Source organism: Dendrobates tinctorius, unplaced genomic scaffold (assembly GCF_039654945.1).
Source record: "Dendrobates tinctorius isolate UK_male_01 unplaced genomic scaffold, ASM3965494v1 ptg000460l, whole genome shotgun sequence".
In the NCBI taxonomy this organism is placed as follows: Eukaryota; Metazoa; Chordata; class Amphibia; order Anura; family Dendrobatidae; genus Dendrobates; species Dendrobates tinctorius.
Window position 1 is genome coordinate 535,637 of NW_027362122.1, and position 27,999 is coordinate 563,635.

Genomic DNA, 27,999 nt, shown 5'->3' on the forward strand with positions numbered 1-27,999 from the left:
ATTGTTTCCAAACGTTATTAGCTGTAAAGAACTTAAATTGGTCATTTGTTAAATTTTCAGCATTAAGAGGTCACATTTACTGAAATCAAGAGCTTTTTGGCACTGTCACGTGTGTCTGGACGCAGCAAGTACCGCAAGGCGAACCCATATGACACACGTGACCCTGGATACACCTCCTCCAGTTGGGCGAATTTAAATAATAGGACGTGCAGAGCTGGATACAACGCCTCTAACTGGCGAATTTAGATATTACACGTATATATAAAGTAGTCTGGAAACCCCGCCTCCAGTAAGGCGAATTTGAATAATAAAAGGAAACCTGGGTAACATTAACAATGGTGGGCCCTGCAATAGGGAGTAGAGAAGTGGAGACCTCCTGAACTCCCCTGAGCCAGTGTCCCTGCACTCCTAACGTTCCCTATGCCGGTTCCGCACCGGGCGACGCACAGGACCCTAAAAACCCTAGCTCGACCTGAACCTAAACCCTCACTAGGGAATTGGTCGGTGCAGAAACTAATTCCACCACTGCACTAAACACACATGAGAGAAAATGACAATACAGAGGAAACACCACTTAGCTTTGCTCTGTTGCGTACGCTCCTAGCAACAGAGCCCTCCACCTGTGTGCATCTTCTCCTCCACCCGGATCCATCACCATAACTGGATCCTTCACCATAGTGCAGCCTTGGAGCAGAGTCCACCACCAATTGCAGAAGTCCAGTAAGAGTCCCAAAGATGAGTTCAGCTCCTGCCCAAAAAGTCAAGCATGCTTGAGTCCAGCTCTCAGCAACCAAGTCCCGCATGCTGAGTGCAACTCTCTCCATAGTCGTCACTCCACCAAGCCATGCAAGCACTTCCTGCCGACACCATAAACTGTGACTCCACCACGCCATGCCAGCCCTTCTTGTAGACCACATAGCTGCCACTCGTCCCCTCTGGCTGGGCTGCGCAGGACTCAAGTTCAGCTCCTTCCTCACCCAGGCTTCCTTGAGAATGACTAACTCACAATATCACACACAGTGATTGAACACACCCGACTCTCTTTTAAAGAGCCTCACACCTGATTTATAATTACGTGCACTAAACCAAAGAAACTAAAGTGCACTACCACTCACCACCACCAGGGCAACTTAGAATGAACGACACCACGTGTAATAATTCTAATGGCCACCGGGGGCAATCACATCACTTTGGCACATAGCCAAAGGAAAAAAGTTCACTTATCCATTTAATCTGTCAGATCCACGCTGGATCATGACACTTTTTCAATCAAAAACAGGCCAAATTACATGCTAACATAGGACCCTTTTTTGTTATCACCTTCACATTTCTGGCGTCCACTGAACTTGTGAGCTTTTGCATAGTTTATGTTTGAATGACTTTGCAGGATGTCAGAATAACCCCCAACCCAGCGCTGCTGTTTTGATGTGAATTGCCTCCCACCCTCACAGGTCGTTTAATTAATACTCCAAAGCTTCTCAATAGTGTGAAAGGTCAGGTGAGAATGTTGGCCACACAATGAATTGCTCTCCTTTTATGCTCATAGCAGCCAATGACTCAGAGGCATTCTTTGCAGCATGAGAATAATTTTATTTCTATAGCGCCGACATTTTGCAGCACTTTACATTAAAGAGGGGACTTGTACAGACAGCAGACATTACAGCATAACAATAAACACATAGATCAAAACAGATACCAAGAGGAATGAGGATGGTGCATGGTCAGCATGAAGATGATTTTGCTACGGACTACAATGCTCTTTTGTTCCACGGAAGAAAGTGGTCAGTCAAACTCTGTATACATTACCGAGGTCATTTTCACACCATCAGGGATCCTATAAGGGCCTACTAGCTCTGTACCCATGATTACAGGCCACAACATAACTCCACCACCTCTTTGCTAATGTTGCAGCCTTATTTGGACGTGACCATTCACCAACCATCCACTACCCCATCAATCTGGACCATCCAGGGGTATGACACTCATTCATAACCAAGACTATTTTAAAATTAGTCTTCATGCATGTATGTGCCCACTGTATCCATTTCTGCTTGTGAGCACTGTTTAGGGATGGCTGAATTGTAGGTTTATGCACAATTGCAGACTTTGGAAAATCCTACACCTTGTGGTTTCCTTGATTCTAGAGGTAGCTTTAAATACCTATTTGCTGCCTTGTAATGTTATTTTAGAAGCTGCTCTCTTAATCTGATGAATATGTGTCAGAAACCTTACTGATTATACCTTTATCTGCACAAATCACATTGTGCTCCGTTTCAGCCATAAATCTCTTCACAGTATGATGATCACGCTTACATTTGCATTAAATATCTAATGTTTTGATACTATGTCTAAGGCACTGCATTATTTGACACTTTTCGGCAACAGAGAGATCTTTTTTCTTTCCCAAATTGCTTGAAACCTGTGGCCTGCTTAATAATGTGGAATATGCTTCTTGTGGAATGTCCTTCTTAAGTACCGTATATACTTGTGTATAAGCAGAGTTTTTCAACCCCTTTTTTGGGCTGAAAAAGACCCCCCCCTCAGCTTATACACGAGTCATGATCCCAGTGCGGTGGTCCCTGGAGTCTCCGTAACATATCCGCGCTCTCCTGCAGCCTCTGTCAGTGTCCCGGTGGTTGCTGACAGGGTCGGCGTTGGCACCAGGACAAGTGTCGGAGGGTCCTAAGCAGACGAGGACATCTGCGCGCTATTGGAACCAGGTGCCTGTGTCACTACTTGCTCAGGGCCCCGGAACTAGCGATATTCATTTGTCCCTGTTCCACTGCCGCGCTGTGTCTTCTGCGTCCTCTGGCTGTGATGTTCAGGTCAGAGGACGTGATGATGGAGTTAGTGGGCGCCCTTTGCCTGTACAGTCAATGCAGAGAGCCGGCGACGCTGAGGAGCAATGGTCAGCGACGAGAGATGAGTATGTAATTTTTTTATTGCAGCAACATTATTGGGTATAATTATATCAGTTGTGCAATATATGAGCATCTTATGGGGCCATCAATAACCCTTGTGCAGCATTATATGGGGCATATTTTAATGTGGAGCATCTTAAGGGGCCATTATATGGGACATATTTTTGTATGGAGACTCTTAAGAGATCCATCATGAACTTTATGGAGCATTATATGGGCCCATCATGGACTTTATGGAGCATTATATGGGCACATCATGAACTGTATGGAGCATTATATCGGCTCATAAACTATATGGAGCATTATATGGGGATCCTGATTCAATATAGAGCCCCCTTGCTTTGCCCAAGCATTGCTGAGTACACGTACTGTGGTCTTGGATATACAGTACTTACCGTATTGTGAGAATTTAATCGCTATGGCATGGATTTCTCTTTTAAATTTTTTTTTTATACAGTTAGAAATGGATCCCAATACTTCTAATCCTGGACCAAAACAAAAACGCAGGTCATAGAATCATAGAATCGTAGCGTTGGAAGGGACCTCCTGGGCCATCTGGTCCATCCCCCTGCTCAAAGCAGGATTCGCTAAATCATCCCAGTCAGATGTCTGTCCAGCCTCTGTTTGAAGACTTCCATTGAAGGAGTACTCACCACTTCTCGTGGCAGCGTGTTCCACTCATTGATCACTCTAACTGTCAAAAAGTTTTTTCTAATATCTAATCTGTGTCTCCTCCCATTCAGTTTCATCCCATTGCTTCTAGTCTTTCCTTGTGAATATGAGAATAAAGTTGATCCTTCTACAATGTGACAGCCCTTTAGATATTTGTAGACAGCTATTAAAACTCCTCTAAGTCTTCTCTTTTGCAAACTAAACATTCCCAAATCCTGCAACCTTTCCTCATAAGACAGGGTTTGCAGACCGGTCACCATTCTGGTCACTCTTTTCTGAACTTGCTCCAGTTTGTTGATGTCTTTTTTAAAATGTGGTGCCCAAAACTGGACACAATATTCCAGATGAGGTCTGACCAAAGAGGAGTAGAGGGAAATAATGACTTCACGTGATCTAGACTGCATACTCTACGTCTGGAGGAAAGAAGGTTTAAGCATACTCACAGACGTGGATTCTTTACTGTAAGAGCAGTGAGACTATGGAACTCTCTGCCATATGATGACTACAGTTTTAGATGACTTTTAGGCTAGGTTATTACCATGTTTTTTGCTGTCTCTTTATGCAAAATAAAAATTGCATTTTACAATACCAGCAAGCACTGTGAGATTTCAAAAATGTCGTGCACATGCTTTTTGGTTTTCCTGAATGAATTTGAAAACTGCAGCATTTTTTCACCTATAGAAAGCAATGAAAGACTGAATAAAATGATGCAAAAAAAAAACTCATCAAATGATTTTTGGCTGCGTTTTGGGTGAGTAAAACTCACTGTATTAAAAAAAAAAAATCATTGTTTTTACTGCCAAAAGATCAAATTTTGGCAGCGGAAAAAAAAACCACAGCAAAAATGCTGATAGTGAACATAGCCAAAAGAAGAAGCTGTCATATGTGTATACATGAAGAGTAACATTATTTCTAGCAATGTCTGACGTTATTCCTGCAATTTTCATCAGCTTTCTACATTTTGTGCAGAGACCAGCTACTATAAATTTCTCCCATATACTGCACAGAGACATGAGGGATTCCTACAATCCTGCATCTACGCAGCATGTATTCAGAAGCGATATGGAGAACATAATACAGCAGTACTGAGAAATGTAAGTATGGGAAGAGAGAACACTTAACCCCCAATGGTGGTTTGCACGTTAATGACAGGACCAATTCTTACAATTTTGACCACTGTCCATTTATGAGGTAATAACTCTGGAATGCTTCCATGGATCCTGGTGATTCTGACAATGTTTTCTCGTGACATATTGTACTTCATGTTAGTGGTAAAACGTCTTTGATATAAGTTGCGTTTATTTGTGATAAAAATGGAAATTTTGCGAAAATTTTGAAAATTTCACAATTTTCTAAATTTGAATTTTCATGCCCTTAAAACAGAGATGCGGCACATAAAATACTTAATAAGTAACAAATGTTTACTTTACATCAGCACAATTTTGGAACCAAAATTTTTTTCTGTTAGGAAGCTATAAGGGTTAAAAGTTGACCAGCGATTTCTCATTTTTACAACACTTTTTTTTTAGGGACCACATCACATTTGAAGTCACTTTGAGGGGTCTATATGAAAGAAAATACCCAAAAGTGACACCATTCTAAAAACCCTTCAGGTGCTTCACAGGAATTTTTTGACTGCTTTTTTAAAAAAATGAACAATTAACTTTTTCACAAAAAACTTACTTCAGGTCCATTTTTTTTATTTTACCAAGGGTAACAGGAGAAATTGGACCCCAAAAGTTGTGCAATTTGTCCTGAGTACGCTGCTATCCCATATGTGGGGGTAAACCACTGTTTGGGCACATAGCAGAGCTAGGAAGGGAAAGACCACCATTTGACTTTTTCAACGCAGAATTGGCTTGACGCCATATCGCATTTGGAGAACCCCTGATGTGCCTAAACAGTGGAAACCCCCCACAAATGACACTATTTTGGAAACTAGAACCCCCAAGGAACTTATCTAGATGTGTGGTCTATAACATCCTGGCTTTTCTGCAGTCAGGTCTTTTTATTGCTTTTTATTGGTAACTATAGGCCGGTGAGTCTGACTTCTATACCAGGAAAGATCTTTGAACAAATTATTAAACAACATGTATGTCAATACCTGGATAAGAATGAAGTGATTAAACAGAGTCAGCATGGGTTTGTAACTAATAAGTCATGTCAGACGAACTTAATTTCCTTCTATGACGGTATCACTGATTGGGTGGATCAAGGAAATGCTGTAGATATAGTATATCTTGACTTCAGCAAAGCATTTGACAAAGTCTCTCATACAATCCTTATTGAAAAAATGATTAAGTATGGAATGGACAAGGCAACTGTTAGGTGGATTCATAACTGGCTTAGTGATCGGACCCAAAGAGTGGTCGTAAATGGCTGCACATCCAGTTGGAAGAATGTCTGAAGTGGGGTACCACAGGGCTCTGTCCTGGGCCCTGTATTGTTCAACATCTTTATCAACGATTTAGATGAAGGAATTGAGGGTAAACTGATTAAATTTGCTGATGACACAAAGCTAGGAGGGATAGCTAATACTAGAGAAGAGAGAGAGAGGATTCAAAAAGATTTAAATAAACTGGAGAAGTGGGCAGCAACTAACAGAATGGTTTTTAACAGGGAGAAATGCAAAGTACTACATCTGGGCAATAAAAATGGAAAAAGCATATATAGAATGGGAGGAATAGGGCTAAGTGACAGCACATGTGAAAAAGACTTGGGTATACTAATAGATCACAGACTGAATATGAGTCAACAGTGTGATGCAGCAGCAAAAAAGGCAAATGCAATTCTAGGATGTATTAACAGAAGCATACAGTCTAGATCACGTGAAGTCATTATTTCCCTCTACTCCTCTTTGGTCAGACCTCATCTGGAATATTGTGTCCAGTTTTGGGCACCACATTTTAAAAAAGACATCAACAAACTGGAGCAAGTTCAGAAAAGAGCGACCAGAATGGTGACCGGTCTGCAAACCCTGTCTTATGAGGAAAGGTTGCAGGATTTGGGAATGTTTAGTTTGCAAAAGAGAAGACTGAGAGGAGACTTAATAGCTGTCTACAAATATCTAAAGGGCTGTCACATTGTAGAAGGATCAACTTTATTCTCATTTGCACAAGGAAAGACTAGAAGCAATGGGATGAAACTGAATGGGAGGAGACACAGATTAGATATTAGAAAAAACTTTTTGACAGTTAGAGTGATCAATGAGTGGAACAGGCTGCCACGAGAAGTGTTGAGTTCTCCTTCAATGGAAGTCTTCAAACAGAGGCTGGACAGACATCTGACTGGGATGATTTAGCGAATCCTGCTTTGAGCAGGGGGTTGGACCAGATGGCCCAGGAGGTCCCTTCCAACTCTACGATTCTATGATTCTATGATTGCAAAAAATAGTTTTTGCATCACCACATTTTGAGCGCTATAATTCTTCCGTATTTTGACCCACAGAGTCATATGAGGTCTTATTTTTTGCGGGACGAGTTGACATTTTTATTGGTACCATTTTCGGGCACGTGACATTTTTTGATCGCTTTCTACTCTGATTTTTAGGACGAAGAATGAACAAAAACCAGCAATTCATGAATTTCTTTTTTGGGCGGGGGGGGGTTTACACCGTTACGTGTGTGGTAAAATTGATAAAGTGGTTTTATTCTTCGGGTCAGTACGATGACAGCGATACCTCACTTATATAATCTCCAACAAGGAATTAATCCGCACAACAAGAAAATGCATTCATTGTGCACATGCCTGTGTGAACTGCCGCCTAGAAAAGCGTGCAGTATAAGAAGTTCTCCATGGACCGGGGTGCCACTCCAAAGCAATAAGTACAGCAACTTCACCAAAAAAGAAATAAAGATGGGACTCACCGGTTAAAATATTCTTTATTCTATTTCTTTTAAACATCGGCATAGGAGACCAGTAGAAGCGTCACTGCAGCGCGAAACAGCTGTCGTCATCCCCACTCCTGCTCCCATCCTCCCTATGCCGATGTTTTAAAGAAATAGAATAAAGATGTTAACCGGTGAGTGCCATCTTTATTTCTTTTTTGGTGAAGTTCCTCACTTATATAATTTTTTTATATTTTGGTGCTTTTATACAATAAAAACAATTTTATATAAAAAGTAATTATTTTTGCATCGCTTTATTCGGCGAGCTATAACTTTTTTAATTTTTCGCTGATGACGCTATATCGTGGCTCATTTTTTGCGGGACAAGATGACATTTTCAGCGGTACCATGGTTATTTATATCTGTCTTATTGATCACGTGTTATTGCACTTTTTGTTCGGCGGTATGATGATAAAGCATTGTTTTTTGCCTTTTTTTTCAAGGGGTTCACTAAAGGGGTGGTTAACTAGTGAGACAGTTTTATAGGGCGGGTCGTTATGTACGCGGCGATACCAAATATGTCTACTTTTATTGTGTTATTTTTTTATTTACAAAAAGAAATGATTTTATTGGGGAATATTTTTTTCAGCGATCTGACAGACAGTGCAGGCCTACAGGAGCTGGAAGGCCCCTGCAACCATCTTGGATCCAGGGGCCTGCAGGGAGGAGGCCCTCAGAACAACGTGAGCACATCATCATGTTTGATTGCAGTGTGCTGGGGGTTAATGTGCTGGGAGCAGCACATTATCACAGCTGACACCTGGCCGCGATCAGCGGCGCTTCCCCCGTGAGCGCAGCTGATCTCGATGATGTACTATCCCGTCCATGGGAATTAAGTCCCAGGGCACATGGACGGGATAGTACATCATATGTCAGAAAGGGGTTAATGGGAATCTGTCAACAGGTTTTTGCTATGTAATCTGAAGATACTGCTGTTTAACCACTACAGCATGCTTTCAGCAATGTGTCTCTTATAAAGCTCAGTGGTTTTGTTTGCTTCCAATGATTGTTTTAGTAGCTTATCATTGCTCAGACACAACTTGCCTACATTACCCAGCTCTCAGATGAGATAGCAAAAATCCACAGGCAGATTCCTTTAATGGGAATCATTAACCCTCTTTGTGCATGGCTGAGTTGTTCTCTCTGGTCTCTCTCCTCCCCTACTTAGCCCTTCCCCATAGTAGTCTGTCTTGTTTTTAGCAAGATCGATTTTAGAAGTTTTTCATAGATAATTATGAGTTCAGGATGCAGAGTGGTGGCTTATAAGTGGAGAAAAAGGTATATATTTTTTATTATACATCATATTACAAAGATGAGGGTCTTTACGTTAAGGACTCTATCGAGTCTAGTTATATTCAGCATAAGACTCCTACTACTGGCGTTCCATGACAATGTGACTACCAGAACCAATAGAGATAGCGGTGCTGCCACTATTGTCCACAGTGGTCACGGAGCACAGTGTGAGAGACCAGAAACATGGATTTTTGTGAGTACTCACCGTAAAATCTTTTTCTCCGAGACGCTCATTGGGGGACACAGGTACTGTGGGTGTATGCTACTGCCGTCTGGAGGCTGATACTAAGTATTCAAAAAAAGAGTTAACTCCTCCGCCGCCGCATACACCCTAGCCCCAATTGCGGGCGGAAACCAGTTTAGTGCAACAGCAGTAGGAGAACACAAAACAAATTTAGCCTTAAAGCAGAATACCATATGCCTGAAAAAGGACCACCCTAATTTAAAAAGGAACCATATTCATTAAATAAACAAGAGCCACCTGGCTAATAGGGTGGGTGCTGTGTCCCCCCAATGAGCGTCTCGGAGAAAAGGATTTTACGGTGAGAACTCACAAAAATCCATGTTTCTCCTTCGTCTCATTGGGGGACACAGGTACTGTGGGACGTCCTAAAGCAGTCCCTGGGTGGGAAGTTGACACACCGATCCAAGCCACATGCACCTCCTGTCTAAAGGTGCGGCATTGCTGCTTGGAGAACTTTTCTACCCAGGCTCGCATCTGACGAAGCCTGAGTATGCACATTGTAATGCTTAGAAAACGTATGCAGGCTGGACCAGGTTGCCGCCTTGCATACCTGCTCAGCCGAAGCCTAGTGCCGAAGTACCCAAGAGGTGCCCACTGCCCGAGTAGAGTGCGCCCCTATCCCTGATGGAGTCGGTGCGCCTCTAACACGGTAAGCCTCTTGAATAGTTAAGACGAATTCATCTGGCTATGGTTGACTTTGAGGCTGCGAGCCCCTTCCTGCGCCCTTCGGGGATCACAAACAGTGAGTCTGTCTGGCGAAAAGGTGACGTCCGCGACACGTACCTCCTGAGCACTCTCACTAGGTCCAATGTGTGGAGCGCATTTTCCACCTTATGTACTGGCGCTGGACAAAATGAAGCAGAACAATGTCCTCATTAATATGAAATGAGGTCACGACCTTCGGCAGAAAGGGGGGAGCTGGTCTAAGAACTACCTTATCCTTGTAAAAGGTAAGAAACGGTGCTATACAAGATAGGGCTGCCAACTCCGAGACCTGCCTAATGAAAGTTATGGCTACCAAGAATACGACCTTTCTGGAAAGGTATGCTAATGAAATTTCTTGTAACGGCTCAAAAGGAGCTTCCTGCAGGACACTCAGGACCAGGTTAAGGTCCTAGGAGTCTATGGGCGCTCTATAGGGGGGTACCAAATGAGAGACCCCTTGAATGAACGTCTTGACCTGCACATTAGTAGCGATCCTTCGCTGGAAGAGGACAGACAAGGCCGATATCTGTCTCCTAAGGGAGCTTGGGGCCAACCCTGCGTCTAGACCTGACTGCAGAAAAGCCAGGATGTTGGGGACCGAGAAGGACAGTGGAGCAACCCCGTGCTCTCGACACCAACGAAAGAAAACCTTCCAAGTGTGATGGTAAATTCTCGCCGAGGTAGGCTTCCGGGCGCTAAACATTGTAGCAACCACTTCACGCCCAAACCCTGCCTGGGTCAGAATCCAAGATTCAACGGCCATGCCGTCAAACACAGGGCCCCTGAGTTTGAGTGGCAGATCGGCCCCTGAGACAGTAAGTCTGGTCGTTCCAGCAGACGCCAAGGAACGTCTGCGAGGAGCTGCACTAGATACGTGTACCATGCCCGACGGGGCCAGCAGAATTGCCGGAACCCCCTCTGTCTTGATTTTCCTGATGACCCTTGGAAGTAGTGGCAGCGGGGGAAACAGGTATGGGAGCCGAAACTGGTTCCATGGTAGGACCAACGCATCCACTGCGATTGCTCGTGGGTCTTGAGACCGAGCGACAAACACGGCCACTTTGGAGTTTACCCTGGAGGCCATCAGATCCACATCCGGTGTCCCCCACCGTTGGCAAATCTGCTGGAAGACCTCGGGGTGCAGGGACCATTCCCCGGACACGACACTCTGCCGGCGTAGGAAGTCTGCTGCCCAATTTTCCACACCTGCTATGTGGACTGCTGAGATTACCGAGTGGTTCCCCTCGGCCCAGCGTAGCACATACTCTATCTCGCGCATGGTTGCCCTGCTGCGCGTGCCTCCCTGATGATTCACGCACGCCACCGCCGTGGCGTTGTCCGATTGAATCCGGACAGGACGTCCTGCTAGAAAGTGCTGGAAATGTTGCAGTGCCAACTTCACCGCTCGTATCTCCAACAAGTTGATTGGAAGGCGTGTCTCCTGTTGTGACCATTGCCCTTGTGCCGTGTGATGGCGGAAAACTGCTCCCCAACCGAGGAGACTCGCATCGGTTGTGATCACCAGCCATTGATCTGGGGGAAAATGTTTCCCCTGAAGAAGAGAGGAGTCGCGCGTCCACCACTGCAGTGACCGTTTGACTCGAGAGGACAACCTGCACTGATGATCGAGCGTGAATGGACTCTTGTCCCAGGATGTCAAGAGAGCATGCTGCAGGGGACGAAGATGAAATTGGGAAAAACAGAATCGCTTCCATTGCCGCCACCATCCTCCCTAGAACCCTCATCCCGAACCGAATGGTGTGAGGGCCTGGTTGTTGAAGTTTCCGAACTCCCTGCCGGAGCGCTCGAGCCTTGTCCTGAGGGAGAACTATCAACCCTCGGGAGGTGTCGAAAATCATCCCTAGGAACGAAACCCTCTGAGCTGGGACAGGGGATGACTTCTTTCCTTTGACCAACCACCCTAGGCGGGATAGGGTATCCAGTGTGATGTTGACATTTTCCTCGCATGCCCGAAAGGACGGACCATTCACCAAGAGGTCGTCTAAGTACGGTAAAACCATTATGCCCCGAGAGTGTAGAATGGCCATGACGACCGCTATCACCTTCGTGAACACTCTTGGGTCGGTGGCCAACCCGAAAGGCAGAGCTACAAATTGGAAATGCCGACCATCGATTGCAAAACGTAGGAACCTTTGATGCGGGGGGAAAAATAGGGACGTGCAGGTAAGCATCCTGGATGTCGATCGAGGCCAAGTATTCTCCCTGCTAAATGGCCAATATAACTGAACGGAGGGATTCCATTCGAAAGTGTCTGATTCTGATGAACCTGTTCAGGAGCTTTAGGTCCAGAACCGGCCTTACTGTCCCGTCCTTATTGGGGACCGCGAACAGGTTGGAATAAAAACCTTGAGTTCTCTCGTACTCTGGTACACGGACAATGACCCTGTTGCGTTGAAGTACCTTGATGGCCCCTAGCAATGCCTCTGCCCGGGATTCCGCTTTGGGAAGCCGGGAAAGAAAAAATTGTCTTGGAGGATATCTGACAAATTCTATTTTGTACCCGGACGACACTAATTCCGCCATCCATGCATCGCCTGCTACCGCGACCCAGACGTGGCAGAACCGGAGTAGACAGCCGCCCACTCTGCCGTCTTCGGGTAACGGATGCCTCGAGTCATTTAGCTGAGGGTCTCTGGGACCTGGCCCCCCTTGACCTGGGCAGGCGGCCTTGCATCCTGCCCAGCGGGCTGGCTCTATACGTGACCTGACGATCCTTGTCTTGGTTGTAGCGAGCTGGGGCGGAAGAACTGGCTGCTGCCATCCACCCGGGGCTGCGAAATACCCGAAAGCGTTTCTGAGGCTGACGAAATGGCAGTTTAATTTTCTGCTGTGGGAGAAAACTGATTTTTCCCCCTGTAGCGTCTGAGATGAGTTTGTCTAATTTTTCCCCAAATAGGCGGCTACCCTGATAAGGCAGGGAAGTCAAGGATTTCTTGGAAATCGAATCAGCTCGCCATAGCCTTAACCACAGGACTCTCCTAATGGCGATTGCATTCGTCACCGCTAGTGCTGCGCAATTAGCCGCATCTAAGGATGCATTGATTAAATAGTCACCCGCCATCGCGATCTGACTTGCTATCTCAGACACTTCCGTCAGCAGGTCTCTATCCTGCAGGACCTTAAAGAATCTGACCATGACATCATGGCCTTGGCTACCCACGTTGCCGCAAATGAAGGAGAGAGTGCTGATCCTGATGCCGCATAAACCGAACGGGCCAAACTCTCTATGAGCCGATCCGTGGGGTCTTTAACCCCTTAAGCCCCAAGGGTGGTTTGCACGTTAATGACCAGGCCAATTTTTACAATTCTGACCACTGTCCCTTTATGAGGTAATAACTCTGAAACGCTTCCATGGATACCGGTGATTCTGACATAGTTTTCTCGTGACATATTGTACTTCATGTTAGTGGTAAAATTTCATTCAAATAACTTGCGTTTATTTGTGAAAAAAATGGAAATTTGGCGAAAATTTTGAAAATTTCGCAATTTTCCAACTTTGAATTTTTATGCCCTTAAATCACAGAGATATAGCACACAAAAAACTGAATAAGTAACATTTCCCACATGTTTACTTTACATCAGCACAATTTTGAAACCAAAATTTTTTTTTGTTAGGAAGTTATAAGGGTTAAAAGTTGACCAGCGATTTCTCATTTTTGCAACACCATTTTATTTTTACGGACCACATCACATTTGAAGCCACTTTGAGGGGTCTATATGATAGAAAATACCCAAAAGTGACACCATTCTAAAAACTGCACCCCTTAAGGTGCTCAAAACCACATTCAAGAAGTTTATTAATCCTTTAGGTGCGTCACAGGAATTTTTTGAATATTTAAAAAAAAAATGAACATTTAACTTTTTTTCACTAAAAAATACTTCAAGTTCAATTTTTTAAAATTTACCAAGGGTAACAGGAGAAATTGGACTGCAAAAGTTATTGTGCAATTTGTCCTGAGTACGCCGATACCTGATATGTGGGGGGAACCACCGTTTCGGCGCATGGCAGACCTCAGCAGAGAAAGAGCGCCATTTGACTTTTTCAATGCAAAATTGGCTGGAATTCAGATCGGACGCCATGTCGTGTTTGGAGAGCCCCTGATGTACCTAAACAGTGGAAACCCCCCCAAAGTGACCCCATTTTGGAAACTAGACCCCCCAAGGAACTTATCTAGATATGTGGTGAGAACTGTGAACCCACAAGGGCTTCACAGAAGTTTATAACGTACAGCGGTACAATTAAAAAAATCATATTTTTTCCACAAAAATGATCTTTTCACCGCCAATTTTTATTTTTCCAAGGGTAATAGGTCCCTAAAAGTTATTGTGCAATTTGTCCTGAGTACACTGATACCCCATATGTGGGTGTAAATGACTATTTGGGCGCATGGCAGAGCTCGGAAGGGAAGCAGCGCCATTTGACGTTTTTGGCTGGAATTGAGATCGGACACCATGTCGCGTTAGGAAAGCCACTGATGTACCAAAACAGTAGAAACCCCCCACAAATGACACCATTTTGGAAATTAGACCCCCCAAGGAACTCATCTAGATGTGTAGTGAGCACTTTGAACCCCCCAGTGCTTCACAGAAGTTTATAACGCCCGTGCGTGAAAATACAAAAATCGTATTTTTTCCACAAACATGATCTTTTAGTCACCAATTTTTTCATTTTCCCAAGGGTACAAGGAGAAATTGGACCCCAAAAGTTGTTGTCCAATTTGTCCTGAGTACGCTGACACCCCATATGTGGGAGAAAACTACTGTATAGACACACGTCGGGGCTCGGAAGGGAAGTAGTGACGTTTTGGAATGCAGACTTTGATGGAATGGTCTGCGGGTGTCATGTTGCTTTTGGAGAGCCCCTGATGTACCTAAACAGTGGAAACTCCCCACAAGTGACCCCATTTTGGAAACTAGACCCTCCACGGAACTTATCTAGATGTGTGGTGAGCACTTTGAACCCCCAAGTGCTTCACAGAAGTTTATAACGCCTGGGCGTGAAAATAAAAAAATTATTTTTTTCCACAAAAATGATATTTTTGCCCCCAATTTTTTATTTTCCTAAGGGTAACAGGAGAAATTGGACCCCAAAAGTTGTTTTGAAATTTGTCCTGAGTATGCGGATACCCTATATGTGGGGGTAAAACACTGTTTGGGTGCATGGCAGAGCTTGGAAGGGAAGGAGCACCATTTGACTTTTTCAACGCAGAATTGGCTGGAATTGAGATCAGACACCATGCTGCATTTGGAGAGCACCTGATGTGCCCAAACAGTGGAAACCCCCCAATTATAACTCCAACCCTAACCCCAACACACCCCTAACCCTAATCTGAGCCCTAACCCTAGCCCTAACCCTAACGGTAAAATGGAAATAAATACTTTTTTTAAATTGTATTATTTTTCCCTAACTAAGGGGGTGATATCGAGGGGTTTGATTTACTATTTATGGCGGTTTTTATGTTTGGCGGCTGTCGCACGCTAAAAGACGCTTTTTATTGTAAAAATAGTTTTTGCATCACCACATATTGAGAGCTATAATTTTTCCGTATTTTGACCCACCGAGTCATGTGAGGTCTTATTCTTTGCGGGACGAGTTGACGTTTTTATCGGTATCATTTTTGGGCACGTGACTTTTTTGATTGCTTTTTATTCCGATTTTTGGGACGCAGAATGAACAAGAACCAGCGTTTCATGAATTTCTTTTGGGGGGGTGCGTTTACACCGTTCCGCGTGATAAAGGGCTTTTATTCTTCGCGTCGGTACGGTTACAGCGATACCTCATTTAGGTCTTTTTTTATGTTTTGTCGGTTTTTTGCAATGAAAACAATTTTATATAAAAAATAATTATTTTTGCATCGCTTTATTCTGCGAGCTATAACTTTTTTATTTTTTTGCGGATGATGCTGTATGGTGGTTCATTTTTTGCAGGACAAGATGACGTTTTCAGTGGTACCATGGATATTTATATGCGTCTTTTTGATAGTGTGTTATTGCACTTTTTGTTCGGTGGCATGATAATAAATCATTTTTTGCTTCGTTTTTTATTTTTATTTTTTAAGGGGTTCGCTAAAGGGGTTAACTAATGGGACAGTTTTATAGGGCGGGTCGCTACGGACGCGGCGATACCAAATATGTGTACTTTTATTGTTTTTTTATTTTCAAAAAATGAATTTATCGGGGAATTTTTTTTTTTTTTTACTAATTTATTTAGCGATTTTTTTAAAATTATTTTTACACTTTTTTTTTTTTTTTTTTTACTTTATTACATAGTCCCAGGTGGGACATCACTGTCATGTGACAGATCGCTGATCTGTCACTTCACAGATCACTGTGACAGATCAGCAATCTGTCACAGGCAGTTCTGCAGACTTCCTCATGCCTGCGCTTTGCAGGCAGTGAGGAAGTCAGCTCCCTACAGGCCCCCGAAGGCCCCCGTCGCCATCTTGGATCCGGGGGCCTGTAGGGAAAGAGCCCCCCGCAGCAGCGCTGCACATTGCGCTGCCGTGGGGGGCTCAGGGAAGCACAGAGGGAGCCCCCTCCCTGCCGAAGCTTCCCTTTAACTCCCGGTACACCGCGATCGTGTTTGATCGCGGTGTACAAGGGGTTAACGTGTCGGGGGCAGTCCGTGACCGCCCCTGACACATTGTGCCGGGTGTCAGCTGTGATAATCAGCTGACACCCGGCCGCTGATCGCATTAGACGTACTATCTCGTCCTTGGGAATTAAGTCCCAGGGCACATGGACAGGATAGTACGTCTAAAGGCAGAAAGGGGTTAATGGCAGAAACACTAGGCACTGACAACAAAGTTTTTGAAGCCAAGCGTGACACTGGGGGATCCACAACCGGAGATTCCACCCATCTCTTACAGAGCTCTGGTGCAAACAGATATCTCGTCTCTAATGTTTTCTGGCCTGAAAAACGCTTGTCTGGACGTTCCCTGTGACGCTGCACTATGTCCTTGAACTCTGGGTGAGTGCTAAACACTCTATGCGGTCGCCTGGCCTTCTTAAAGGATACCTTATGACCTGTGGATAGGGAGACATCCACCTCAGTACCCAAAGTCTGTTTGACAGCTTCAATGAGACTGTCTACCGTCTCCTGACACCCCGGGGGAATCCAGGTCCAGGGATTCCTCCACGTCATAATCTGAACCCTGCTCGCTCCCGGAAAATGGTGATGGTGAACGAGACGCCTCACTCACGGATGCCGATGCACCGGAGGGGCCCGGAGGGGCCGTATGGGTTCTCTTCCTATGCGTCTGCCTAGAGAGAGTGCGGCCCCTGCAGGCCGGAGGCTCTTGTGAGGTGGATGAACCTTTGCCAGACAGGCGAGCCGTCGTTTCTGCCCCGATCCGGGGCCTGAAGGGTCTCGATCGCCTTTGTAAGCTAAGCCATGGCCCGCGAGAGTGATAACGCCCATTCCGGGGGATCCAGAAGCCTGGGCTCCATCACAGGGGAGGGCTCCTGGGCACGTTCGGAGTCACAGGCTTCACATAACTTAATAGTCTGCGCTCGTGGGAACATAACCCCACAGGAAACGCATGCGGCATAAAGGAACGTGTGCGTTTTTCCTTTCCCGGACATATTGCTGCTTAGGCACAATCTATGAGAGTTTGAGGGGAAAGGAGGAGGAGGGTAACCCTTTATCGCACGTAGCGTGGCTCCAGGAACGGGATCGCACTTACCCTGTTCCTGTGTGCCCCCCCCCCCCGCGCTCCTGCCTCTGATGCGCGCCTTCACCTCTGGGTAGGCGGCGAGGTGCTCTCCTGGTCGCGGCCTACCCTGTACTGAAAGCCGGGGCCTCAATTTGTCCGGCGCCCGCCCTAGCCACGGGGGCGGCACCAGATATGATGTCACGTCGCGGGCGGAACGTCCACCCGCGGCCTAGGCTGAAGCCGTGGGCTAAATTAGTCACCGCCCGCCCATGCACTGGAGGCCCCGCTATCCCGGCGATCCCACTGGTACTTCCATGAGCCGCTCTCTTTCACCTCCGCTGGCGGTCCTCCACATCCGTGGCCCTGATGAGCCACGTGCAGGTAAAGGGAGGGAGGAGAGGAGGAGGAGGGGGAGGGAGTGGAATGGAGAATGCCGGATTGCAGCCCTAGTCCCAAAACCTTCTGGCCGCACCGCTGACCTGGACCCAAAACGCTGCCCAGGGCCCTCCCCAGCCATCCATACCTGCTACTCCAGCCACTCGGTAGAGGCACCTGGGGTAATTCATTTTGGACGGTGCAGGCACCCTAGCCCCGTCCGCCTTGCAGGAGCAAGGAGAGGGACCGTCCGCCGCCATGCAGCACGGCCGTCTTGCGTTGGTGGAGCAGTGGGGGTCGCACAGACTAGTCGTGCCTCTGTGCAAGCCCATGGTTTCAATACCTAGGGGTGGACAGGGCTAAGTCTGGCATAATGTCCCACGTCGCGGGAAAGGATACATGGAGGGATACTCGCACGTGCTTGCCCGTTGATGGTTTGGGGAAATCGAATCCTTTCAATAGGATGCGTTGCCCCTGTCTTATCATCATAAAATAAAAAATAAAAATAGATGTCTGGGGAAAAGTCCCAGATCTGTCCCTCGGTGCGGGAAAGGATACGAGGAGACGAAACTCAACGCGTGCTCGCCCGTTGATGGTTTGGGGAGATCAGACCCTTTCAATAGGATCCGTCGCCCCTGTCTCATCTTCATAGCAAGAAAACCCCCCAAAAATTTAAAAAAATAGCCTGGAGAGATCCAGACTGTGTGTGCCTCCATAGGACACTAAGCAAAAAACTGGTTTCCGCCCGCAATCGAGGCGAGGGTGTATGCGGCGGAGGAGGAGCTAACTTTTTTTCTATACTTAGTGTCAGCCTCCAGACGGCAGTAGCAAACACCCACAGTACCTGTGTCCCCCAATGAGACGAAGGAAAAAAAAGATGAAAATCACTTCTGTAATCTCTCCAATGCCCATAGCATTCTCTGACTGTCAATATCCAATATTAGGCTGCCAGACCAAAAATTGTTAGTCGAGATAAGATAAGAAAACCCTTTTAATTTTACAAATAAACCAAACAAAAAAGACTAACTAATAACACTAGTTGACACCATAGCTCGTCGGAAAACCATATATGCTTTGCTAAATTAGTAAAAAATGATCAACCCTTAGTTATATTAGCGTTAGACTCAGTAACTGCAAAACTGATATTTACTGAAATATCGAGCTCCAGCATTAAAGTTGTTTTCACAGCATCTTCTGTAGTGAGTCTCTTTGCTTGTCTGATGGGTACTATGAAAATCTCATCTTCAGGGTACAGCAAATTTACATCAATTTCCTGCAATGAAAGGAAATGCAATATTCAATGGCTTAGTCACTATTTTACTTGGACAAAGAGAAAATTACTTTGGCTCACAAAATACTTTTAATTTCTAAATAAATAAAATACATAGATAAGTCCTACATTCAGCAAGCTTCTTCATACAAAAGCCAAAATATTGGCTGCAATGACAGCCTAAAAATGTTTCCTGCACTGGAATTGAACATTTGGTTACAGGCTGCCTTAGGCTAGGTTCACATTGAGTTAGAGCAGTCCGTTCAACGCATACGTTAAACGGACTGCGCTAACGCAACTTCTTTTTATGATCGCGTTATGCGATCCTGCTAGAGCAGATTCTTCATCTGCGCTAGCAGTGATGGACCCTCGGACACTGCAGACCGCGTCTGAGGGTCCGTCACAGAATGCCGGCACATCACTAACGCATGCAGATTATGACATATGTTACCGATGCACTTGTCTATTGCAGTCAATGGTGCGTTAACACATCCGTTACATAGCGTTAATGCTGCTATGTAACGGATGCATTAAACGCAGCTGGGGAACGCAATGTAAACCCAGCCTTACAGATTATATTTATACACCTAAAACCCTAGCAGCCAGGACCCCAAATTGTCAAATACTCTACTTTCTAAGGGAACCTTTATGATGCATGAACAACTGAAAGCATGAATCAAAGGAGTGCAGCAGCTTTCAAAAGCTTTCAGAGAAAACAATAAAAACCTGACCCTGGACTAGAATGAGAGACTAAACCCAGAGAGCTTCTCTCTGCCTTGCTCCACTCGATTGATGGGCCACATGGAAAACAAGAAAAATTAACTCAAAATCAGAAAGAATTTCAACTCTGAAACCCTATATATAACTGTACTGTAAGTATTTATTCACATAACTGGTATCCAGCACTATATGACAGAAATATTTGTCTTTTGTATTGGTAGGTTTATAGCAGTATTATTGGTATTAGACTTCGCACAATGTGTTTTGTTCTATAGAAATATTATTGCTTTGGGATCGGAAGGGAGTGCACAAACTAGTCCATTACAACTCGCTCTACCATCTACACTGGGGTAGAGCACTCTGTCTGTAACAACGTTTGGAAGAGGTGCAGGAATTCAAACATTTGGGAACGAGGGGATTTGTCACGGTGATCTCCCCAGAAGTGGACCAGTTGTGTGCCCTGACAGTCATTGTCACCCCACAAGCGCGTCAATATTTCTGTTTTCAGTTTTACATTTTCTTAAGCGTCCTGTAAGGGCAAATCATAGTAGGCCTTTTGTGGCTCTCCCGTTAAGTATGGCACCAAGACTCCTGTCCACTGATCTGGCAGGAGTTTCTCACTTTCACACTCTTAAAAAATAATCGTCAAAAAGGTCTGTGTGTCGTCACCTTGGGTAATTTTCAAGGCTTTCCTCAACGTCTTTTGGACAGAGAAATCATCAGTTGACTTTGGGATCCGAGGTGCCACCTTGCAACAAATCGCCTCTCTGAGTAACTCAATCTTCTGTTGCTGTTAGAGCTGTTGCATCAGCAGCTTACTTGTCTCTTATTGTGCCAGCTGTTGCTGGTGCTGCCGCTGGAGCTGCTGCTAGCTTTGGACCAAGTGCCTGATCAGCTCCTCCATTTTGTCTGACCACTGTTTCATCCTTACGGGCACCATCACCCAGAACATAGAGTTTGTCCACAGCCGACATTCTTGCTTCCTTGGGATCTTACCTGCACTTCTAGCACTTTCTCAACTGTGGTAGATTGACTGACTTGGCTTCTTGGAGAGGTAGAGACAGCAACAATTTCTATTTAATGTCTGATGGTTTATTGCAGTCCTCATAAAACCCATCATCAGACAACGTGAATACAGCTTTCATCCGGCACATAGTAAAAGAAAAAAGGAACGAGTCCACTCAATAGTGCTGGTTAGCCCACCTTGCTTAGAGTTCAGTTGCTTAGTCCTTTTAGCAAAGGCTTTCAATACAGGAGATCTGCAATCTCCACTATGTGACTTTGTCACAATACATATTATATATATAATACCATAGGAGGATGAGGAGAGACAAAGGAATGTCCAGTCAATGTCCAGAAAAACAGGTGCAGCCAGGATTGGGGGATGAACCTTATCCAGTGGGTAGGGAAAAATACAATAGACTGGCGACATCATCTCGCACACTTGGGACTGGCCATGCCCCTTTTATGCTAGGCTTAAAATCTCAATAGCAGCCCAGAATCTCTGACTACATGAGCATCATGATGAGCACACTAGGCTAGGTAACCTCTGAGACCCCTGCAAGCACTCTGTGTTAACCCCCTGTATAGCAAACCCTAACTATTAACCCTCTAATCACCATATAGGGACAGTTATTATTGTTAGGTGCATGGGCTGACATAGGATGTCTGTGATTAGGTAACGTGGGTGGAAAATATCATTAGGTGATTATGGGCTTCAATGTGTGGTTGTGAGGTATTGTTGTGCTATTACTGTATTAGTACAGTGAACCCAGCTTGCGTATAAATATACATGTATGTAATAGACTGGATAACTGTGTGTATAATAAATATTCTATATTAGTACATGGTTTTGTCTCAGTCATTGTTCTTACACACAGTATATAGCATAAGGAATAGAATGCGTTAAGGCATCATTAAGTTGTATATTAATGGTTACTTGTAAACGCTGACAATAATATCGGACCTCAATAAATGTGTAGGAGTCCCTCTGATAGCTTGGCGAGAACTCATCCTATTTCAGGCTTCATACATCCAGCTGGTGGGTTTTTGGCCACCACCTTGTCAGGCAGAGCAATAAAACTTACCTTTGCTATGCAGTCAAAAATCTGTATATCCAGACGAAGTGGAGAAAGAGAAGGAATATTAAGGCTACAATCACACAGAGGAGGCACTGAATGAACAAGGGAATGTTCAACTTCTTCTTTGCAAGTATCTGACCCAACTTTCTGTAACGATGTACAACTCAATGGCAGTTCGCTACGGAGACTAATAGTTTCTATGTCTATGCCCAAATTTCCTGGTACTTTCATCATATCTGGGTTTTTGCTGTTTAGATTCTTGAGTTCTGCAATCACTTTTTCATTTTCTTCCCTAGTTAAGAATTCTTTTTCTAAGGCAACCCAAAGGTCTTTAATCCATGGATCTACAACCAACTCTAAACTGAAACACAGAAAAAAAAATTGTGATTATTTGATTGAGCTGGTCACAATTGATAATGACAATTGATAATATTTATGTGGAAGAACCAACATATTAGTAATATATGCAAATGTCCCAGCTAACACAAGTGACTTCCTGCAGCAGCCAAGAGAATGACTGAGGATTCATCATTGCTGCTGGACTGGAAGTGTTGGACTGAATAGAGAACTCATGTTACAGTCATATGTTAAAGTTTGCGCACCCCTATTAATGTTAACCTTTTTTCTTTATAACAATTTTGTTTTTTGCAACAGCTATTTCAGTTTTATATATCTAATAACTGATGGACTCCGTTATATTTCTGGATTCAAATGAGGTTTATTGTACTAACAGAAAATGTGCAATCTGCATTTAAACAAAATTTGACCGGTGCAAAAGTATGGGCACCCTTATCATTTTCTTGATTTGAACACTCCTAACTACTTTTTACTGACTTCCTGAAGCACTAAATTGGTTTTGTAACCTCATTGAGCTTTGAACTTCATAGCCAGGTGTATCAATTCATGAGAAAAGGTATTTAAGGTGGCCACTTGCAAGTAGTTCTCCTATTTGATTCTCTTATGAAGAGTGGCATCATGGGCTCCTCAAAACAACTCTCAAATGATCTGAAAACAAAGATTATTCAACATAGCTTTTCAGGGGAAGGATACAAAAAGTTGTCTCAGAGATTTAACCTGTCAGTTTCCACTGTGAGGAACATAGTAAGGAAATGGAAGAACACAGGTACAGTTCTTGTTAAGCCTAGAAGTGGCAGGCCAAGAAAAATATCAGAAAGGCAGAGAAGAAGAATGGTGATAACAGTCAAGGACAATCCACAGACCACCTCCAAAGACCTGCAGCATCATCTTGCTGCAGATGGTGTCACTGTGCATCGGTCAACAATACAGCGCACTTTGCACAAGGAGAAGCTGTATGGGAGAGTGATGTGAAAGAAGCCGTTTCTGCAAGCACGCCACAAACAGAGTCGCCTGAGGTATGCAAAAGCACATTTGGACAAGCCAGTTACATTTTGGAAAAGGTCCTGTGGACTGATGAAACATAGATTGAGTTGTTTGGTCATACAAAAAGGCGTTATGCATGGAGGTTAAAAAACACAGCATTCCAAGAAAAACACTTGCTACCCACAGTAAAATTTGGTGGAGGTTCCATCATGCTTTGGGGCTGTGTGGCCAATGCCGGCACCGGGAAACTTGTTAAAGTTGAGGGTCGCATGGATTCAACTCAGTATCAGCAGATTCTTGACAATAATGTGCAAGAATCAGTGACGAAGTTGAAGTTACGCAGGGGATGGATATTTCAGCAAGACAATGATCCAAAATACCGGTCCAAATCTACTCAGGCATTCATGCAGAGGAACAATTACAATGTTCTGGAATGGCCATCCCAGTCCCCAGACCTGAATATCATTGAACATCTGTGGGATGATTTGAAGCGGGCTGTCCATGCTCGGCGACCATCAAACTTAACTGAACTGGAATTGTTTTGTAAACAGGAATGGTCACAAATACCTTCATCCAGGATCCAGGGACTCATTAATAGCTACAGGAAGCGACTAGAGGCTGTTATTTTTGCAAAAGGAGGATCTATGAAATATTAATGTCACTTTTATGTTGAGGTGCCCATACTTTTGCACCGGTCAAATTTTGTTTAAATGCAGATTGCACATTTTCTGTTAGTACAATAGATCTCATTTGAATCCAGAAATATAACTGAGTCCATCAGTTATTAGATATATGAAGCTGAAATAGCTGTTGCAAAAACCAAAATTGTTCTAAAGAAAAAAGGTTAACATTAATAGGGGTGCCCAAACTTTAACATATGACTGTATATATTATGTTAACACATTTCCAGATTGTGGCTTTGTTCTAAATCTCAGACAAATTTTTTAAGAGGTTAGACAATGTTTGTTAAAAAGAGCTTTGCTGATAAAGATATAAGAGGGAAATGTCTAATTTTTTACACTATGTAACAAAGAGATTCTGTTGGTGGTAGTTTCACCCATCAGAGCCATTATTCCTTTTTGTGCTTCTGTTTTTTTTTCCTCCCCCCTACTCCAAGAGCAATTTACATTATTTTCCTGCCAGTATTATCCTTTTTTCAGGTCAACTTGAAGTTTGGAAAGACACCATTTGTTTTATTATATGAAGTACTGAAAAACAAGAAAGAAAATTATAAGTGGAGTAAAATGATAAAAAAAAACCTAACACATCTGTCATTGGTTTTTGTTTTTAGGTTTCTGTTGATGGACCCATGTGAAGGCTAATATTTTGCATGACAAGTTGTCATTTGTAATGGTATTGAAGAGTTCATATGACGTTTTGATCAATTTTTAAATGTTCATAGGAATAACAAACTCATTAACCCCTTCCTGACCAATGACACCACATAGGCGTCATGAAAACCTGTGCCATTATGACCAGTGACGTCTATGTGGCGTCAGGACTTTAAAGCCCCCCTGCGGGTCGGGTGATCGGGGTCACTAAAAGGTCACCCGACCCGCAGATACAGGGACTTCACCACAGGGGGGGTGGCTTCGCCCCCACGTGGCTACGATCGTGCTGATTGGCTGTTAAAATTGAAACAGCCAATCAGAGCGATAGTATTATTTCATCAATGAAATTTGATGAAATATTATTATACAGCCATGACCGATGCTGCAATAGCATCGACATGGCTGGAGAACATGATCTGACCCCACCCCCACCTATTGACGGCGGCGATCGGCCGCCACGTCAGTATTTGCTCCCCCTCCGCTCGCCCCCTATAGCCCCCCTGGTACCTCATGAGTCCAGGTACCTCCCGGTGTCCCGTCGTCTTCTCTCCATAGGTGCCACCATCTTACAAAATGGAGGGCGCATGCACAGTGCGTCCACGAATCTGCCAACGGGCGGATTCATTCATTCATTTTACAGGTACACTTTGATCACTGTGAGAAACTATCACAGTGATCAAAATACAAAAAAAGTAAATAAAGCCCTCCTTTATCATCCCCATAGCTAGGGACACATAATAACATAAAGAAAATATATTTATTTTTATTTTTCCTTTAGGGTTAGAATTAGGGCTAGGGTTAGAATTAGGGTTAGGGTTGCAATCAGGCTTAGGGTTAGGGTTGCAATTAGGGATAGGGTTGCAATTAGGGTTAGGGTTAGAATTAGGGTTAGGGTTGGGATTATGGTAAGGGCTGAAATTAGGGTCAGGGTTGGAATTAGTCTTAAGATTAGGGTTAGGGGTGTGTTGGGGTTGGTATTAGGGTTAGGCTTGTGGTTAGGGTTATGGTTGGGATTAGGGTTAGGGGTGTGTTGGGGTTAGGGTTAAGATTAGGGTTAGGGGTGTGTTGGGGTTAGGGATAAGTTAGAATTGAGAGGGTTTCCAGTATTTAGGCACATCAGGGGGTCTTCAAACATGACATGGCGCCACCATTGATTCCAGCCAATTTTGCGTCCAAAAAGTCAAACAGTGCTCCCTCCATTCCGAGCCCCGACATGTATCCAAACAGTGGTTTACCCCAACATATGGGGTATCAGCGTACTCAGGAAAAATTGCACAACAACTTTAGGGGTCTAATTTCTCCTGATACCCTTGGGAAAATAAAAAAATGGGGGCTAAAAAATGATATTTGTGGAAAAAATGATTTTTTATTTTCAAGGCTCTGCTTTATAAACTTCTGTGAAGTACTTGGGGGTTCAAAGAGCTCACCACACATCTAGATAAGCTCCTTAGGGGGTCTAGTTTCCAAAATGATGTTACTTGTGGGGGGTTTCCACTGTTTAGGCACATCAGGGGCTCTACAAACGCAACATGATGTCCGATCTTAATTCCAGCCAATTCTGCGTTGAAAAAGTCAAACTGCGCTCTTTCCCTTCCAAGCTCTACCGTGCACCCAAACAGAGGTTTACTCCCACATATGGGGTATAAGCCTTCTCAGGGCAAATTGCACAACAAGTTTTGGGGTCCAATTTCTTTTGCTACCCTTGGTAAAATAAAAAATTGGGAGCAAAAATATCATTTTTGTAAAAAAAATATGATTTTTTATTTTTACGGCTCTACGTTATAAACTTCTGTGAAGCACTTGAGGGTTCAAAGTGCTCACCATACATCTAGATAAGCTCCTTGGGGGGTCTAGTTTTCAAAATGGGGTAATTGTGGGGGGGTTTCTACTGTTTAGGCACATCAGGGGCTCTGCAAACGTAACATGATGCCCGCAGACCATTCCATCAAGTTGGCATTTCAAATCGTCACTAGTTCCCTTCCGAGCCCCGACGTGTGCCCAAACAATGGTTCTCCCCCACATATGGGGTACCAGCATACTCAGGACAAACTGGACAACAACTTTTGGGGCCCAATTTCTCCTGTTATATTTGTGATAATAAAATATTGGGGCTAAAACAACATTTTTTGAGGAAAAAAATGATTTTTTATTTTCACGGTTCTGCGTTATAAACTTCTGTGAAGCACTTTGGGGGTTAAAAGAGCTCATCACATATCTAGATAAGTTCCTTAGGGGTCTAGTTTTCAAAATGGTTTCATTTGTGGGGGGTTTCCTCTGTTTAGGCACATCAGAGGCTCTGCAATTGTAACTTGATGCCCGCAGACCATTCCATCAAGTCGGCATTTCAAAACGTCACTACTTCCGTTCCGTGCCCCGACGTGTGCCCAAACAGTGGTTCCCCCCCACATATGGGGTACCAGCATACTCAGGAGAAATTGACCAACAAATTTTAGTATCCATTTTATCCTGTTACCCATGTGAAAATGAAGAAATTGAGGCTAAAAAACATTTTTTGTAAAAAAAAGTACTTTTTTTTACGGATCAATTTGTAAAGCACCTGAGGTTTCAAAGTGCTAACTATGCATCTAGATGAGTTCATTGGGGGGTCTAGTTTCCAAAATGGGGTCACTTGTGGGGGAGCTCCAATGTTTAGGCTCACGAGGGCTCTCCAAATGCTACATGGCAACCGCTAACGATTGGAGCTAATTTTCTATTCAAAAAGTCAAATGGTGGTCCTTCCCTTCCACTCCCTGCCATGCACCCAAACAGTGGTTTATGACCATATATGAGGTATCGGTGTACTAAGGAGAAATTGCCCAACAAATTTTATGACCCATTTTATCCTGCTGCCCATGTGAAAATGAAAAAAATTGATGCTAAAAAAATTTTTTGCTGGAAAAATTAAAATGTCCATGTTTTCCTTCCACGTTGCTTTAGTTCCTGTGAAGCACCTGAAGGGTTAATAATCTTCTTGAATGTAATTTTGAGTAGCTTGAGGGGTGCAGTTTTTAGAATGGTGTCACTTTTGGGTATTTTCTGCCATATAGACCCCTCAAAGTGACTTCAAATGTGAGGTGGTCCCTTAAAAAAATGGTTTTGTAAATTTTGTTGTAAAAATGAGAAATTGCTGGTCAACTTTTAATCCTTATAACTTCCTAACAAAAAAATATTTTCTTTCCAAAATTGTGCTGGTGGGAAAGGTTATTTATTAACTATTTTGTGTCATATAATGCTTTGGTTTAACGGAATAAAAACTCACAATTTGAAAATTGTGAAATTTGCAAAATTTTCACCAAATTTCCTTTTTTTCACAAATAAACGCAAAAATTATCGACCTAAATTTACCACTATTATGAAGCCCAATATGTCACAAAAAAAAACAATCTCAGAATCGCCAGGATGCGTTGAAGCGTTCCTGAGTTATTACCTCATAAAGGGACACTGGTCAGAATTGCAAAAAATGGCCTGATCATTAAGGTCAAA

The 27,999-nt window shown here is 43.9% G+C and overlaps 1 protein-coding gene across 3 annotated transcripts in view; it reads right to left on the minus strand.

Moving 5' to 3' along the window:
- The window catches only part of MTRR (5-methyltetrahydrofolate-homocysteine methyltransferase reductase), a 700,332-nt gene that overhangs the window by 505,184 nt on the left and 167,149 nt on the right, over nt 1-27,999 (minus strand). For all 3 annotated transcript variants that reach the window (XM_073564571.1, XM_073564570.1, XM_073564569.1), the window contains exons 5-6: nt 21,851-22,205; nt 18,924-19,046 (exon numbers count right to left, since the gene is read on the minus strand). In XM_073564571.1, coding sequence (XP_073420672.1) covers nt 18,924-19,046; nt 21,851-22,205 — 478 coding nt within the window. The remainder of the gene's footprint in view (nt 1-18,923; nt 19,047-21,850; nt 22,206-27,999) is intronic.